Source organism: Bos taurus, chromosome X (assembly GCF_002263795.3).
Source record: "Bos taurus isolate L1 Dominette 01449 registration number 42190680 breed Hereford chromosome X, ARS-UCD2.0, whole genome shotgun sequence".
Lineage (NCBI taxonomy): Eukaryota > Metazoa > Chordata > Mammalia > Artiodactyla > Bovidae > Bos > Bos taurus.
The window spans coordinates 128,627,343-128,643,352 of NC_037357.1; the positions used below are offsets into that span (position 1 = coordinate 128,627,343).

The following is a 16,010-nucleotide window of genomic DNA, read 5'->3' on the forward strand; positions in this document are numbered from 1 at the left end:
GAAAGGGGAGTTTGGGGGAAAATGGATACATGTATATGTATGGCTGAGTCCCTTTGCTGTACATCTGAAACTATTACAACATTGTAAATCAACTATACTTCAATATAAAATAATGAGTTTTAAAAAATAACTGAGGCCTCTAAAGACTTTTTTGTTTCTATGGGTTATATTTACTGGTAGTTACTACATTAGGTATCGTAACTGAGAAAAATTTAAATATAACCACACATAAGCACTTTATTCTATCATCTGTTAGAGTAATATCATCACATGCCATGTAACCTCTGGGAAACCCCACTGTGTGCTTGTGAGAGAATGTCAGTGAAAAAGGAAAATGATGTCTTAGTGTTATTATGGAAATAGTTTGGACTCTGAAGCTCTTTGAAATCATCTCAAGAAACTCTAGTTCCTAGACCAATTTTGAGAACCACTGCTCTAGACAAAGTCTAGGCATCAGATACATTTAGGAATGTTTATAGCAGCATTGTACATAGTAGTAAAATCTAGAAAGAACCCCAAATTCATCAGTTGGTATTTCCATTCTGTGAACTGTTGATACACCACGACTGTAAAAAGGAATCAGCTACAGTAAGAATGACTCTTGAGCAAAGAGATGAGCACAGATGCAAATCATGGAGAAATATATTCAGCTTTTATTTCAAGCTCAAAAAAGAGGCAAACTTAATAAAGCAGTGGTGAGGAATACATCACAGGTGGCAAAGCTAATGAAAAGCAAGAGATTGCTGCTGCTGCTAAGTCACTTCAGTCGTGTCCAACTCTGTGCGACCCCACAGACGGCAGCCCACCAGGCTCCCCCGTCCCTGGGATTCTCCAGGCAAGAACACTGGAGTGGGTTGCCATTTCCTTCTCCAATGCATGAAAGTGAAAAGTGAAAGTGAAGTCGCTCAGTCCCTCAGCGACCCCTTGGACCGCAGCCTTCCAGGCTCCTCCATCCATGGGATTTTCCAGGTAAGAGTACTGGAGTGGGGTGCCATTGCCTTCTCTAAAGCAAGAGGCTGGGTAACAGCAAATGCAGGATAGGCAACTACCGTGTGAATGGCAGAGTTGGGGGATACACAGAAAGTTCTGAGTAGTGAGTATATGGGTGTTTATGTTTTATACATTTTATATGTAAAATATATTTCAAAATTAAGAAATAAGAGACCAACACAAAACAACAGCACTAGAAAAAGTTACTGAATAAGAGACAATTATTTAACGTAACAGCAATGGAAGAAACCACAGAGGAATGGGTAATTTTGAATACATTCATTCAAAAAATGAAAAAAAGTCAGCGTGACAAACAAGAAAAGGCCAAACCAATTTTAAAAAACACACACTATTGAAAAAAAGAATTTTAAACTACAAATGGATATAAATACATGAAGTTTATTCTCACTAGTAATCAAATGCAAATTAAAACCAAGAAAAAAGCATTAAGAAACGATCCTAATCTGGGTAAGGCTATAGTGACCTTAACACTTTCCTATGTAATAGTGGGAATTAAGCTTGGTGCAATTTATATGGAGGAGAATTAAGCACACATGTCAAGTATCCTAAACTATTCACTCTTCAATAATTCTACTTCTAGACATGACTCTTCCGGAAACAATCTGAACTACTGCACAAAATATTAACAAACAAAAAAAAAGGGGAAAGAATCTAAATGTCCAAAAGAGGCTATTTCAGATAAAAGAAAATTCTCTTTTATTTACATAAGTGAATATTAAGTAATGTTAAATGTTGGTTACTTCCTAATATGGGGAAATAAAATCATGGCAATAAAAAATAGAACACAGAAAACTACATACAGAATGATCTTTTAAGTGTTTGTTTTAATGTATAGAAAAAAGTTTGTTCACTGTTAGAAGAGCTGTATCTCTGTATGATAAGTTTATGGGAGATCCTCTGGACTGTTTTTGGTATAACACAAATTTATTTAAATAAATTCACATACTTGTAGAATCAGATAACAAGCCTAAAATAATAAAACCCACAAACCTCAGTTGCGTACAAATGTATTGCTTCAGTGGCCATGGATCTCCACGCTATACGCCCACTGTTTTTGGTCAGGTGTGCTCCTTAAGGATCATCAAAGTGGACTTCCTCTGGCTTCTGAAACATGCCCCATACCTTCTCACTTAAGCAGCTCAACCTGGACTATCTGATCCACCTGGATCACATTTGCTATCTGGCTGGCCGAGTTCTAACATCTCCCAAAGTTCTTGAGAAATACCGCCTTTTCTGAGAAGGTTTTTCCAACTCTGTGCTAACTCAGCCACCCAAATTAGATGTGATTTTTCCTGGTCTTGGACTCCTACAGAAATGATTTTAGCATTCCTATTCCTCTGGACAGCATTTGCCTTTAACATTTCTGTCTTAACACCTTTACTAGATTGTAGTAGTTCAGGAAGGGGCTCTATCTCTAATATTGGCAAACTGCTTCCCAGAATGAAACAGGAACTGAATAAATTTTTGTCACAAGAGACTAGTCTCTTGCCCTGGCCACAAGAAGGAGGAAGAGAGAGTGGGACTCAGCATGAAATTTCTCAGAGAAACAATGAGGGATAAAAAGGACAATTAGCAGTGCTACAACAATTACGACCTTCAAATTTGTTCTTTTAGCAGCCAGAAATCTATCCATAATTGGTAATAATTTCTGTGGAAACAAAAACATGCTTGGAATTTCCAAGAACCCACCCCCAAAAGAGCTGTTGGAGTTCAGCCAGTGTATAAACTGATACACTGCAGATAATATTTTCCTTTAGGAAAAACATGTTTGCTTAAGTCTGCCTAAAGCCACTTCTGAAACAAAATATTGTTAATGGTGAGAGAAAAGGGAGAATCAAAGAGGAAGGAGGAAAGTGGTTGTTCTCAACATCTCGCTAACTTCTAAAAAGTAAACTTGAAAGGGAGAACACGGACAAATCATAAAACCCTTTGTGCCAGTTTCCCACTCTACCTTTACCCAACGCTCTATTTCACGAAACAACTGAAACTTTAAGGGGAGAAAGTCTCAAGAATTTTTCTTTTCCTTACTAATGCAAGTCTTTAAATTAATTAAATCAGTATTTGCCATGGCTGTGCAGATAACTCATTCACACATACCCAGGTGTGACAAAACCCTCCTTATACTTAATGCCAGACAGTGCTTTACTTTGAAATAACACTGGTCTTTATGAGACATTTTGTGAAGACTGCTCTTTGCCAGATTTTTGTGGGGGAGAGGAGACAGGACAGCCCTTCATACAGACTTGGACTCATCTTCATATGTATATGTATATTTATATTTAAGTGTTGCTATATTCAGTCAATGACTATGTATTGAGAACTGTGCTAAGTATACAGAGGGGAATCAGACCCTGCCCTCATGGCCCACAGGTTGCCCCAGACCCACATTTTACTGAAGGAAATGAACAATAATAAGTCAACAAATAAACGAGGGAGGTTACAGGTGATGATAACCATAAAGGAGACAAGACAGGGAGGCCATTTAATAACCAGAGTTATAGGTTATGATAAGAACTGTAATGGAGACAAGACAGGGAGGCCATTTAATAAACAGCAAAGGTCTCTCAGATACATTTAAACCAAGATGGAAAAGCAGAACCTAGCTATGCTTGGTGGAGTCTTCCAGACAGAGAAATGGAAAGGTCCCGAGATGGAAACAGACTCAAGTCAGTTTGAAGGGCATAAAAGAAGCTGGTCACACTATTTTGTGGGTCACATCTGTAGGTTATGATGTTAATTTTGTGCATCAGTGTACCAGGGAGTCATAGGTTTTCAACGTAAGTATTCTTTAATGAACTGTCGCTTCAGTGATGTGTATGAGTGTATACTAGACTGCAATATATAATACATTTCTTATTGTGGGCAGTGGTGAAATCTGCACTGAGCAAGAAAAGTAGTAACATGAGGATGGTGTTGCAGGCCACCAAAAATAACTGAGATTTTTTTTTTTTTCCTAAACACAGTAGAACGGTACTAGAGGGTTTTAAGCTGAGGAGGGCCATGATCTAATTAGATATGCCAGCGTTGCCAAAAGATTACTACAGTGAATTCAGAAGACCTATTTGAGCAAATTATTTACTCTCTCCAGAGTTCACTTTCTTCATTGTAAAAATGAGAAGGTTGGACGGAGATGACCTTTAAGATTTTATCTATTACTAAATTCTCCTGGCTGTATCCTGCTTCCTCCCTTGGGCCTAAGTAAACAACTCTTGGTGAGTACTAGCACATTAGGTCAAGTTCTGGGTTACTTCACAATATTATAAACTATACAGCTAAGAATTATGTTTCCCTAGAAATCAATTTTAGAATTATCTCTTTACTGGAACCAGTTATCTCATTGGGCTGAAAGTGAATTAAATGCTTTTGCAACTCTCCGGTACAAGATTTGGGGTGTGAGGAAAATTGACAGGGAGGGATGAAAAGATTTACTGATCAGGTTATTCAGAACACATTTCTTTATTTGTTCTAGGTTATTACTGACATACAAGCTAGTGCCATCTAAAGTTGCAGGGAACCCTCAGCACTGAAGTCAAGATGTAGAAGCTGAACTTCTTCCATGTAACCAAAAAGGCTACTGCGGAAAACTACTTACTGAGAGCCTACTATATGCTAACCCCATGCTACACAGTTTGCTATACATATTTTCATTTAATCCTCCTAGTTAGTCAAACTTCACAAATATGGAATCAGGGGCTCAGAAAAGACAAGCAAGCTATTAAGAGGCAGGGTCAGGACTGGTCTTTAGTCTGTACTTAAATTATCCTGAAGGATTTTGAAAATTACTGTACAGGTATTAAATCATCAGTTAAATATTGGACAACTCCAGTTATCTGTGACATATGGACAGAGAGGTTCACCCAATAAATCAATTTGGGACGCACAGGTACTTTGCTAGGTACAGTGTGAGATGAAAAGAACCTGCTCCAGCACAGGGGGGCCTACTTCGCGGGCACCTGCTGGGTTGTATAAAGTGGAATTAGGCAAACTAACCTAGGGATTCAGATACCCAATTAAGCACACGTGAATAGTATTTCGGCAATTTCCAGGTTCATTTTCTCGGTTGTTGTTCCTGACAGGTCACCAGAGGAACGGCGTCACCTGAGCTGAGGGCCTAACAAGTGTCCTGAAAGTTCCATAAACTCGAGATACTCGAAACACGAATTTCTAACTCACATTAACCCTTTAGGAAGCAAGAGACACGTCACTTGCCCAACTGGAGCAGTATCCTTGCCATATTAAGGAGAGAAAACCTAGAAAACGTAGAAGGCATGGTCCTCGTGAGGATCGAAATGGTACCTATCGGCTTCCACAGAGACCAAGCAAACATCTCAGCAAAGTTGGGGCCGCTCATGGCATACCTGCCTCAACACCAAGATCGCGGTACCCACCTGTCACATACTCAGCTTCAAACCTCCGTCGAACCTCAGAGATGAGCCTGGCTTTATTCTGGGCTTGATACTAGAAGAGAGAAACGAAGGGACGCTTAGACGTTACAGGCACCATCTCACTTCCCCTCAGCCCAGCCCACCTGCACCTGGGCGTGCGGCCCCCTCGCCTCAGAGGCGGCTTCGGGGTCCGGCAGTGATCTGGTCAGCTCCTCACCTCGGCGATAGTCGCGGTCGTGGACATGATCAGAGTTGGCGTCGCTCCTTTCCACAGCTGCGGTCCGAGTATCTCAGCACTGGGCAAGCTGGCCAGGAGGTAAAGAGGGAAGGGCGGGAGGTGGAGGCGGTCGCGTGACAACGGAAGGAAGGCGGAAGCGTCGCCACGCCGCCCAATCTGGTGTGTCCGCTCGGGTCTGGAGGCGGGACCAGGCCCTCAACCTGGCTTTCCATTCGCTTCGCGTTCGGGCCCCGCCCCCGACGTCCTGAACTGCGGACCCTCCCCCGCCAGCCCGCGAATCTCGGGCTCTTCCCTTGCAGAGATCCGCCCCTGCGAGCTCCGCCTGCCATTCACTTTTACAATATTCCCCGGAGGCCCCGCCTCCTCAGGCTCCCATGGCAACCGAGTTCTGGCCGGATGGGCAGGCTCCGCCTCCTCTGCGCTGGACGCAGCCTCCGGCCTGGACCTCCCAAGATGCAGCGCGAAGGCGGGAGGTTTGGAGCTGCAGGACACTGTACGTATTTTTGGCGTTGCTGCTGCTGGGTTGTTGCTATTGTGCTGAGCAAGGGTCTCACGCGTAGAGGTAGGGCTGGCGGCTTGTTCCCTGACCCGACCTTCGCCGAGAGGTAGCGGGGCTGGGCTTGGCTCCCCTAGTCCCATTATTGCGGAAGACCGGTTAGGAAGTAGGCATCCCCAGGCCTGTGCACCTCTTTCTCTGGAATGACAACTAGATTATTCCTAGTGCTTTCTCTGTTTGGGAATTACTTCACTTGCAGCTTTCTTCACTTCTGCAGCATCTTTCTCACTTGGAGTGTGAGGTACTTAACAAAGGATTTAACTTTGAAATTTTTGAAACAGTTATGTAAAGTTTAAAGATACAAAGCGTCTTCAGTTCAGTTCAGTCGCTCGGTTGGTCGTGTTCGACTCCTTGCGACCCATGGACTGCAGCACGCCAGGCCTCCCTGTCCATCACCAACTCCCGGAGTTCACTCAAACTCAGATCCACTGAGTTGGTGATGCCATCCAACCATCTCATGCTCTGTCGTCCCCTTCTCCTCTCGCCTTCAGTCTTTGCTAGCATCAGGGTCTTTTCCAGTGAGTCAGTTCTTTGCATCAGGAGGCCAAAGTATTGGAGTTTCAGCTTCAGCATCAGTCCTTCCAATGAATATTCAGGACTGATTTCCTTTAGGATTGACAGGTTGGATCTCCTTGTAGTCCAAGGGACTCTCAAGTCTTCTCCAACACCACAGTGCAAAAGCATCAATTCTTTGGCGCTCAACTTTCTTTATAGTCCAACTCTCACATCCATATATGACTACTGGAAAAACCGTAGCTTTGACTGGACCTTTGTTGGCAAAGTAATGTCTCTGCTTTTTAATATGCTCTCTAGGTTGGTCATAGCTTTTCTTCCAAGGAGCAATTGTCTTTTAATTTCATGGCTGCAGCCACCATCTGCAGTGATTTTGGAGCCCAAGAAAATAAAGTGTCTTGCTGTTTCCATTGTTTCCCCATCTGTTTGCCATGAAGTGATGGGACCAGACGCTTACTCCTTCGAAGGAAAGTTATGACCAACCTAGATAGCATATTCAAAAGCAGAGACATTACCTTGCCAACAAAGGTTCGTCTAGTCAAGGCTGTGGTTTTTCCTGTGGTCATGTATGGATGTGAGAGTTGGACTGTGAAGAAGGCTGAGCACCGGAGAATTGATGCTTTTGAACTGTGGTGTTGGAGAAGACTCTTGAGAGTCCCTTGGACTGCAAGGAGATCCAACCAGTCCATTCTGAAGGAGATCAGCCCTGGGATTTCTTTGGAAGGAATGATGCTAAAGCTGAAACTCCAGTACTTTGGCCACCTCATGCGAAGAGTTGACTCATTGGAAAAGACTCTGATGCTGGGAGGGATTGGGGGCAGGAGGCGAAGGGGACGACAGAGAATGAGATGGCTGGATGGCATCACTGACTAGATGGACATGAGTCTGAGTGAACTCCGGGAGTTGGTGATGGACAGGGAGGCCTGGCGTGCTACGATTCATGAGGTCACAAAGAGTTGGACACGACTGAGCGACTGATCTGATCTGATGGGACCGGATGCCATGATCTTAGTTTTCTGAATGTTGTTTTAAGCCAACTTTTTCACTCTCCCCTTTCACTTTCATCAAGAGGCTCTTTAGTTCTTCTTCACTTTCTGCCATAAGGGTGGTGTCATCTGTGTATCTGAGGTTATTGATATTTCTCCCGGCAATCTTGATTCCAGCTTGTGCTTCATCCAGCCTGGTATTGTGCGTGATGATGTCTAAATTAAGATAGTTCTCACTTGGGGCGGTTTTGCCCCCGGGGGGACTTTTTGACCGTGTCTGGAGACATTTTTGCTTGTTGCAACAGAAAACTGCAAAGAAATTATAAGAAGAAAAGAACAGTCCCTATACTCCCACCAGCCATAGTCAAACAGGATGGACACTTGAGCATGATTTCCCCCAAACTTTCTTATCTTTATTATGGGGGAAAATGAACATTGTGTTCATTTTATTTGTAATATTGTATTTGAATATATCCTTGAAACAGTATCTCAAGCATGGCTAAAGTGTCTGTCTGGCTCCACTCCCCTACTCTGATATCCTTCTTCTCCAGAATAGACAGTCACCAGGATTTGTCATGAATCCTGACACCTTTGCTTTTTAATTTTGGACCAGGCTGCCTATGTTGGAGGGAGAAGGCAATGGCAACCCATTCTAGTACTCTTGCCTGGAAAATCCCATGGACGGAGGAGTCTGGTAGGCTGCAGTCCATGGGGTTGCTGAGTCAGACACGACTGAGCGACTTCACTTTCACTTTTCACTTTCATGCATTGGAGAAGGAAATGGCAACCCACTCCAGAATTCTTGCCTGGAGAATCCCAGGGACAGGGGAGCCTGGTGGGCTGCCGTCTATGGGGTTGCACAGAGTCGGACACGACTGATGCGACTTAGCAACAGCAGCAGCCTATGTTTGAATCCTGTCTCTGTCATTTCCAATCTGCAGGCCTTTGTGAAGATCCTTAAATTCCATGTCTCAGTTTCCCCATCTGAGGATAATAGTACCTATAGCATAAGGATGTTCTGGGGAATAAGTACATTAGTCCAAAGTGCTTAGAACAGTGCCTGGCACAGAAAATGCAGTCAGGGAATGTAGCCATTGGAAGTAAACAAAGCATATTATGCTATTTTATCTGTTTTGATTTTTATGCATAATATACTACAGTATACATATTTCTGCAACTTAATATTTTTTCATTTGATTTTTGAAATCAAGCCACAGTGTTGCTGTTCAGTCTAAGTCCTGTCTGACTCTTTGCAGCCCCTTGGACTGCAGCACACCAGGCTTCCCTGTCCTGAGTTTGCTGTCTCCCTGAATTTGCTCAAATTTATGTCCATTGAGTAGATGGTGCTATCTAACCATTTCATCCTCTGCCTCCCCCTTCTCCTTTTGCCTTCAGTCTTTCCCAGATTAGGATCTTTTCCAATGAGTCATCTGCATCAGGTGGCCAAAGTATTGTGGCTTTAGTGTCAGTCTTTCCAATGAATGTTCAGGGTTGATTTCCTTTAGGATGGACTGGTTGGATCTCCTTGCTGTCCAAGGGTCTGCTCCAACACCACAATTCGAAAGCATCAGTTCTTTGGCGCTCAGCCTTCTTTATGGTCCAACTCTCATATCCGTGCACGACTACTGAAAAAACCATAGCTTTGACTAGATGGACCTTTATCAGCAAAGTAATGTCCCTGCTTTTTAATATGCTGTCTAGGTTTGTCACAGATTTTCTTCCAAAGAGCAAGCGTCTTTTAATTTCATGGCAGCAGTCACCATCCACAGTGATTTTGGAGCTCAAGAAAATAAAATCTGTCACTGCTTTCATTTTTTTTCCCCATCTATTTGCCATGAAGTGATGGGACCAGATGCCATGATCTTAGTTTTCTGAATAGTCTGAGTTTTAAGCCAGCTTTTTTGCTCTCCTCTTTCACCTTCATCAAGAGGCTCAATGATACACATCTAATTCATTCCTCTTAGCTATAATATGATATTCCATCCATATCTATTCATTCCCCTATTGGTGGTCATTGAAGTTTTTGCTTTTTTTTAAAAAAATAGCACAGTGAACATTCCAGAAAAAAGTCTTCATTATTATGTAGGATTATTTCTCTGGGTTAATATCTAGAAATGAAATTTCTAAGTGTATGCATTTCTGTTCACTGCCAGGTTGTCTTCCAAAGTCTCCTTTTAATTAAGTACTTGTAACTATTTCCTAATTTATGACTTCACCTCCAGTGTCACTTCACTCCCCCATCTTCAACACTGTCACCAGGATCTTTATTACTCAAAAGTACAATCCTGTGGTTTCTATTTTTGAAATCTTTCAGTGGTTTAACATTCCTTAGAGAAAGTTAGAAGTCCTTAGTATGGCATCAAGAACCTTTAATCTTTCCTGATTCTCTCAGTGGATCACATTCATTCAAATTTCAGATACACTAAGTGTTGCTGGGAAAGGCAAAGGGGAGATTTGACTCTGGGCAGGCCTCAACAAATGACTTCTAGTTATATAGGTAGAAGAAGTTTTAACAGTGAACCTATTCTGTAGCCAAGTTAATTTACTAGGTAAACAATGTCCTGTATGTTGGAAAAATGATTATCTCTGTGTATTATGCTCATAAGATTATGTTTACTATTATGAGGTGAAGTTTACAGTTGAGTGTCGTAATTCTACCTTTTTCCCAAAGGTAGAATTCCAAAGACACTTCCCACTGGTTGCAGTCTATCGATTGGTTTCTTAGAGAATTTTATAGCTTTCATATGTAGATAATATAGTGCTCTTTTAGGATCTTCCTGTACCAGACCTGGTTCTGAAATTTATAATGCCAAATGTATTTATTAGCATTTAACAGAAACATGGTTTATTTGTTGGCAGACTGGGAGAGAAGGATGGATAAGGGTGATAATTTGTTGCCTATATTTAGGTTAGCATGTATCATTTTTCTAATATACTCACACATCTGTTTTCATTTTATGTGTAAAATATACAGTCAACTTTGATGTGTGGCGATACAGAACAGGAAAAGCTCAAATTAACTGCCTAGTATTTTATAAATAATCTGCATCCAAATCTTCCTTCCTGCTGCTTTCTTTCCCCCAGCCTCCTCCAGAGCTGCGACTGGAGGTAAAACTTAACTGGTTTGAGTTACCTGTTTTTTTCTGCAGCCACTGTTGTAAGAGTACTAAGTAAAAAGTCAAATGACTAATAGGCTAGAATACTAAGCCTGGTGTCCTGATTTGATTAATCAAGACTTGTTTATATTGGTTTAAGAACCTCTACATTGAACCTTAGTTTTACTTGTTTCCAGATTATTTCTATCTTAAAAATGAATATTACCACTTATTCCATAGCTTTAAAGTTTTGTCTTGTGAACATATGCTCAGAACTTTTACCTTTAATGTAGATGTTGCATTAGTATAAAATAAAACAGATATTCACAGATATGTTAATTCAGTAAGCATAGAGATTATTATAGAAAGTTTGAAGGAAAAAAGTTATTTTTATAAATTAATAGTTTAGCTTCTGATTTTTAGCTCTGAAGATGATCCATGTAAAATAACTTATCTTGAAAATGTGCATGTTTTTGCAGTAGTACTTAAAAATAAAAAATAGCCTTTCATATAACAGCTGTGTTTTTAAATCTATTTGAATCTAAGTCCATGAGAATAAGTTTGCTTTTTGCCTAGAGCTCATGCTCAAAGCTTGTAGCAGTGGTTTGCAACTTTTTATCTCTATTATCACTCAGCGTCTATCTTTCCAGGTCATAGTTCAGGGATACAAATCATAGACTTGGGGGCTGGTGGGGGTGGGGGTGGGGGAGTACAGCAGTAGGTGCATGCAAAACTTTTGAATTAGGGGCCAGTTACCAGATAAGTTTATGTTTTAGAACAATAACTGAGGTAGCATAAATGAATGGACATATTGGAGGAGAGAGAGACTAGAGTAAGGAAGGCTGATAAAGGGCGTTCACTGCAGCCTAAATGAGGGATGAAAGCCTGAACCATCACAGACACAACTGGGACAGAAAATTGTAAGAAAGAAGTTTCTAAGTTAAGGAACTTAGTGATAGCATTAAAAGATACAATGTAAGGTGCCTGATTTTCCTAACTCTTCACATTTTGAAGGGGCAACAGTACATACTCTAAAGTTTATTGAAGGGGATGATTCTACTGACCTTTTAGCACTGAGATCCTGCTTACTCCTGCCACACTTGTGGGTAAACCAGAGCATTGTGTTGATGACCCATTAGTTGTGACATTTAATATTAAAATTAACAAAATCCTTTTCTGGATGTAAGTTATTTTTGTTTATTTTCAGTATTAGGAAGTCAAGACCTTTTGAAGTGAGTAGGTAGTAAAAGACGATGAGTTCTTAGATCTTTACCTCCGAATATATAATGTTAAAAAAAATATCATTTAGTGCCAAAAAAGCAAATTCTGTTAGAAGTCTCCTAAGAGGTCTGAGATGTCTGTGGGAAATTTGAAATCAAGAAGTTATTAGTCATACATTTTCATGTAATGTAACTAATTTCATGTAAAACAGTTTCACAAGTAAAAGCTGTGCCTTTGGTTTCACTACCTATCTGCTTTACTGATAAAGCTGAAGCTGCTCTGAGATACCTGTTTTCCCAGATCTTTGCATGAGTTGCCTAACAAGCCAGGAAGTCATTTGGCTTTTGCTAGTTTGTATTATCCAGTATCTCCAGTTGCTTCAGTAATTCTTCTAGAAATTCTCAAAAACGATATCATAAATTTGATTTGAAAAGAAATGTGTAACAGATTACTCCCAAATTTAGCAATGTAAAACAACAAACATTCATTATCTTAAAATATCTGAGGACCAGGTTTTTGGGAACAGTTTAGGGGTGGTTCTGGCTCAGAAAGGCTTGACTGGAGCTGGGAGATGTGATCCCAGGAAGGCTCACTCACATGGCTCTTGGCAAAAGGCCCCCGTCCCTTGCTGGCTGTTGGCAGGAAGCCACAGTTCTTTGCTGTGTGTGCATCTCCACAGGGCTGCCCAAGTGTCTTAATGATATGGCAGGTGATTTTCCCTAGTGCAAATGATCCAAGGAAGAGGTCACTGAGGAAGCCACCATGCTCTGTGACCCACTCTTCTTCTGTATTCTGTGCCTGGAAATGAGTCATGATGACCAGGCCTCATTCAAGGAGAGGAGATTTAAGTGCCACTTCTTAATGACAGGAGTTTCAAAGAAATTTGTGAGGGTCTTTAAAACCACAAGTGATGTATTTTCAGAAGTTCGACAATAAGGTGCAGCGTCTCCAACTTGAATGATCTAATATGCTTTTAAGTAGAGTTGCCTGTAAATCAAGTCATTTTAATAAAATGCAGGCAACATTAAGTTAAATTAATAGATTATGCTTCAGTGATACTTTTTTTCTAATTGGATTGTTGGTAGATTTTTACAATAAAAGAACAAAACCTAAGCCTTTGGAGTTTGCTTCTCATTCAAAAGAGGAAAACTATATTACTTACTTGTACATGACCTCATTTTCATTTATTTCTAAAGTACTTGATTTTCTTGGTGTAAATAATCCACAAATAAGAGAAAAGAGAGTATGAGTTAGAGTTATTTAAAGTGACAAGAGACCTTTCAGCATTCACAAACTATTAAGTATACAGTTGCTCTGATGTTTCTAAGATTAGGTACTGTATGAACCAGAGCTAGCCATGATGATGAGAATGATAGTAGCTAACCTTTTCTAGCACTTTCTATGGGCCAGGTTCTATTTCAAGTGAGTTCTATTCGTTAATTCTAATACCTTGTAGGTTTGGTGCTGTTATTGCACCCTCTTACATAGATGTGGATGTGAGGTGGCATAAAGAGACTAAATAACTTGCTGTAAATCATACATCTAAGGAAAAGCAGGCCCACCATTCAGAGGGTGCTCTGATGGTTCTTAGCATATGCTAAGCATTTGGTAACTGTTACAGGAGTGACTCCTGGGGCCAAACTATGGTGGAGGTAATGAAGATAATGGCCACCTCCTTCCAAAAGTCCCATGCATGCACTGCTACACTCAGTGCCCCCGACCCTGCAACAGGCCACCGCTGACCCATGCCTCTGCTGGAGACTCCTGGACACTCACGGGCAAGTCTGGGTCAGTCTCTTGTGGGGTCTCTGCTCCTTTGTCTTGGGTCCTGGTGCATACAAGGTTCTGTTTGTGCCCTCCAAGAGTCTGTTCCCCAGTCTTTTGTAAGTTCTGGCAGCTCTATGGTGGGGTTAATGGCAACCTCCTCCAAGTGGGCTTATGCCATACCCAGGGCTCCTGCACCCAGAGCCCCTGCCCATGTGGTAGTCCACTGCTGACCCGTACCCCTGCAGGAGACACTCAAACACAGTTCTGGCTCAGTCTCTGTGGGGTCTCTGGTCCTGGTGCACACAAAGTTTGTTTGAGCCCTCTGAGTGTTTCTGGTGGGTATGGGGTTTAATTCTAAACACGATTTTGCCACCCCTACCATCTTGCTGGGGCTTCTTCCTTTGTTCTTGGGCCTGGGGTATCTCCTCACAGTTGCTCGAGCACCGCACAGCTGCTACTCCATCTGGTCCTATCACTTCATGGCAAACAGATGGCCAAACAGTGGAAATAGCAGCAGACTTTATTTTTGGGGGGCTCCAAAATCACTGCAGATGGTGACTGCAGCCATGAAATTAAAAGACGGTTGCTCCTTGGAAGAAAAGCTATGACCAACCTAGACAGCATATTAAATAGCAGAGACGTTACTTTGCCAACCAAGGTCCATCTAGTCAAAGCTATGGTTTTTCTGGTAGTCATGTATAGATGTGAGAGTTGGACTATAAAGAAAGCTGAGTGCTGAAGAATTGATGCTTTTGAACTGTGGTGTTGGAGAAGACTCTTGAGAGTCCCTTGGACTGCAAGGAGACCCAACCAGTCCATCCTAAAGGAAATCAGTCCTGGGTGTTCATTGGAAGGACTGATGCTGAAGCTGAAACTCCATTACTTCGGCCACCTGATGGGAAGAGCTGACTCATTGGAAAAGACCTTGATCCTGGGAAAGATTGAGGGCAGGAGGAGAATGGGACGACAGAGGATGAGATGGTTGGATGGCATCACTGACTCAGTGGACCTGAGTTTGGGTGGACTCCGGGAGTTGGTAATGGACAGGGAGGCCTGGCATGCTGCGGTCCATGGGGTCGCAAAGAGTTGGACACGACTGAGCGACTGAACTGAACTGACTGGAGTGATTCAGCATACATAGCCAGTGAATGAAGAGACTTCACCATCTTCTTCTTACATGTTTTCTCACATGGGTTCAATGGAGGGGGTGTTCTTTGTTCTTTATTCTGCCTTACTTATTGTCTCAAGTTGCCTTTCTTATACCCAGTCTTCAGAGCAAGGGAATACGTGCCAGGACAATGTAGTGGTTAGAAATATAGGGTCAGGAGCCAGAGGGCCCCTCTTCTAAATCTAGTGCCATTGCTGATTAGCTTTGTAACCTTGGGAAATTTTCTGACCTTCATTAAAATACAGTTTTCTCATTTAAGAAGCAGGGCACCTAAAGCCAGTGCTCTGGGACAACCCAGAGGGATAGGGTGGGGAGGGAAGTGCGAGGGGGGTTCAGGATGGGGGGGACACATGTATACCTGTGGCCGATTCATGTTGATGTAAGGCAGGAACCATCACAATATTGTAAAGTAATTATCCTCCAATTAAAATAAATTAAAAAATTAAAAGATGGGATATTAAGAATACTTACTTTAAAAGAATGTTTGTGAGTATTAAATAATGCATGTATTGTACCTGGCATATAATAAGCATGAACAATTTATGGCTATTTTTTAATTCTTGTGTTCATTACAATATCTAATCCTCTGTTTTTTTTCTACTTTGAATAAGAGTAGTGACTTCCTTAGGATGTAAAACTGCATTGCTTTTGCAAAATAAGATTTAAATTTTATTTCTATTACTCCTATGAAGATTTTTTTTTAAGTCATGCTACAGCATTTCCTGGTTTCCACCACTCCCCCCGCCCCCGTCCCCCACCTCACCGGGCTTTCATTTTGGCTGTCAAGTCTGTAGAAACTCCTTTCTCAGGGAGGCAGAAACCCAAGGGCCTGGGCTATAGAAGCAATCCTAATATGAATCCTTGACTGACTGAGATGTCATTGTAGAGGGGCTAAGACGTAGAGGGAGAAACCAGGTTAGGACTATATGTTTGAGAGACAGAGGTAGAACCCTTAAGAACTTCTCTGAGCCGGAAAGTTTGTGGTTCTTTATAATGGAGCACATGTACCTTTTAAGAGATGCTGTTAACATTCATTTATCTTCTGTGATGTGCTTGTTTGCCTTCTTTGC

At 41.7% G+C, this 16,010-nt stretch overlaps 2 protein-coding genes across 7 annotated transcripts in view; one reads left to right on the forward strand and one right to left on the reverse strand.

Annotated features, from left to right (window-relative positions):
• Positions 1 to 5,706, reverse strand: part of MOSPD2 (motile sperm domain containing 2) — an 84,452-nt gene extending 78,746 nt beyond the window's left edge. For 4 of the 5 annotated variants that reach the window (XM_059883322.1, XM_005228427.5, XM_059883321.1 and 1 more), the window contains exons 1-2: positions 5,614 to 5,688; positions 5,400 to 5,469 (exon numbers count right to left, since the gene is read on the reverse strand). In XM_059883322.1, the coding sequence (XP_059739305.1) occupies positions 5,400 to 5,469; positions 5,614 to 5,640 (97 nt within the window). In that variant the 5' untranslated portion in view covers positions 5,641 to 5,688. 5 annotated transcript variants of the gene reach the window in all.
• A 230-nt stretch (positions 5,707 to 5,936) lies between these two features.
• FANCB (FA complementation group B) overlaps positions 5,937 to 16,010 on the forward strand; it is a 56,154-nt gene continuing 46,080 nt past the window's right edge. For both annotated transcript variants that reach the window (XR_009493617.1, XM_010822208.4), the window contains exon 1: positions 5,937 to 6,127. The gene's annotated coding sequence lies outside the window, so the exon portion shown is untranslated. The remainder of the gene's footprint in view (positions 6,128 to 16,010) is intronic.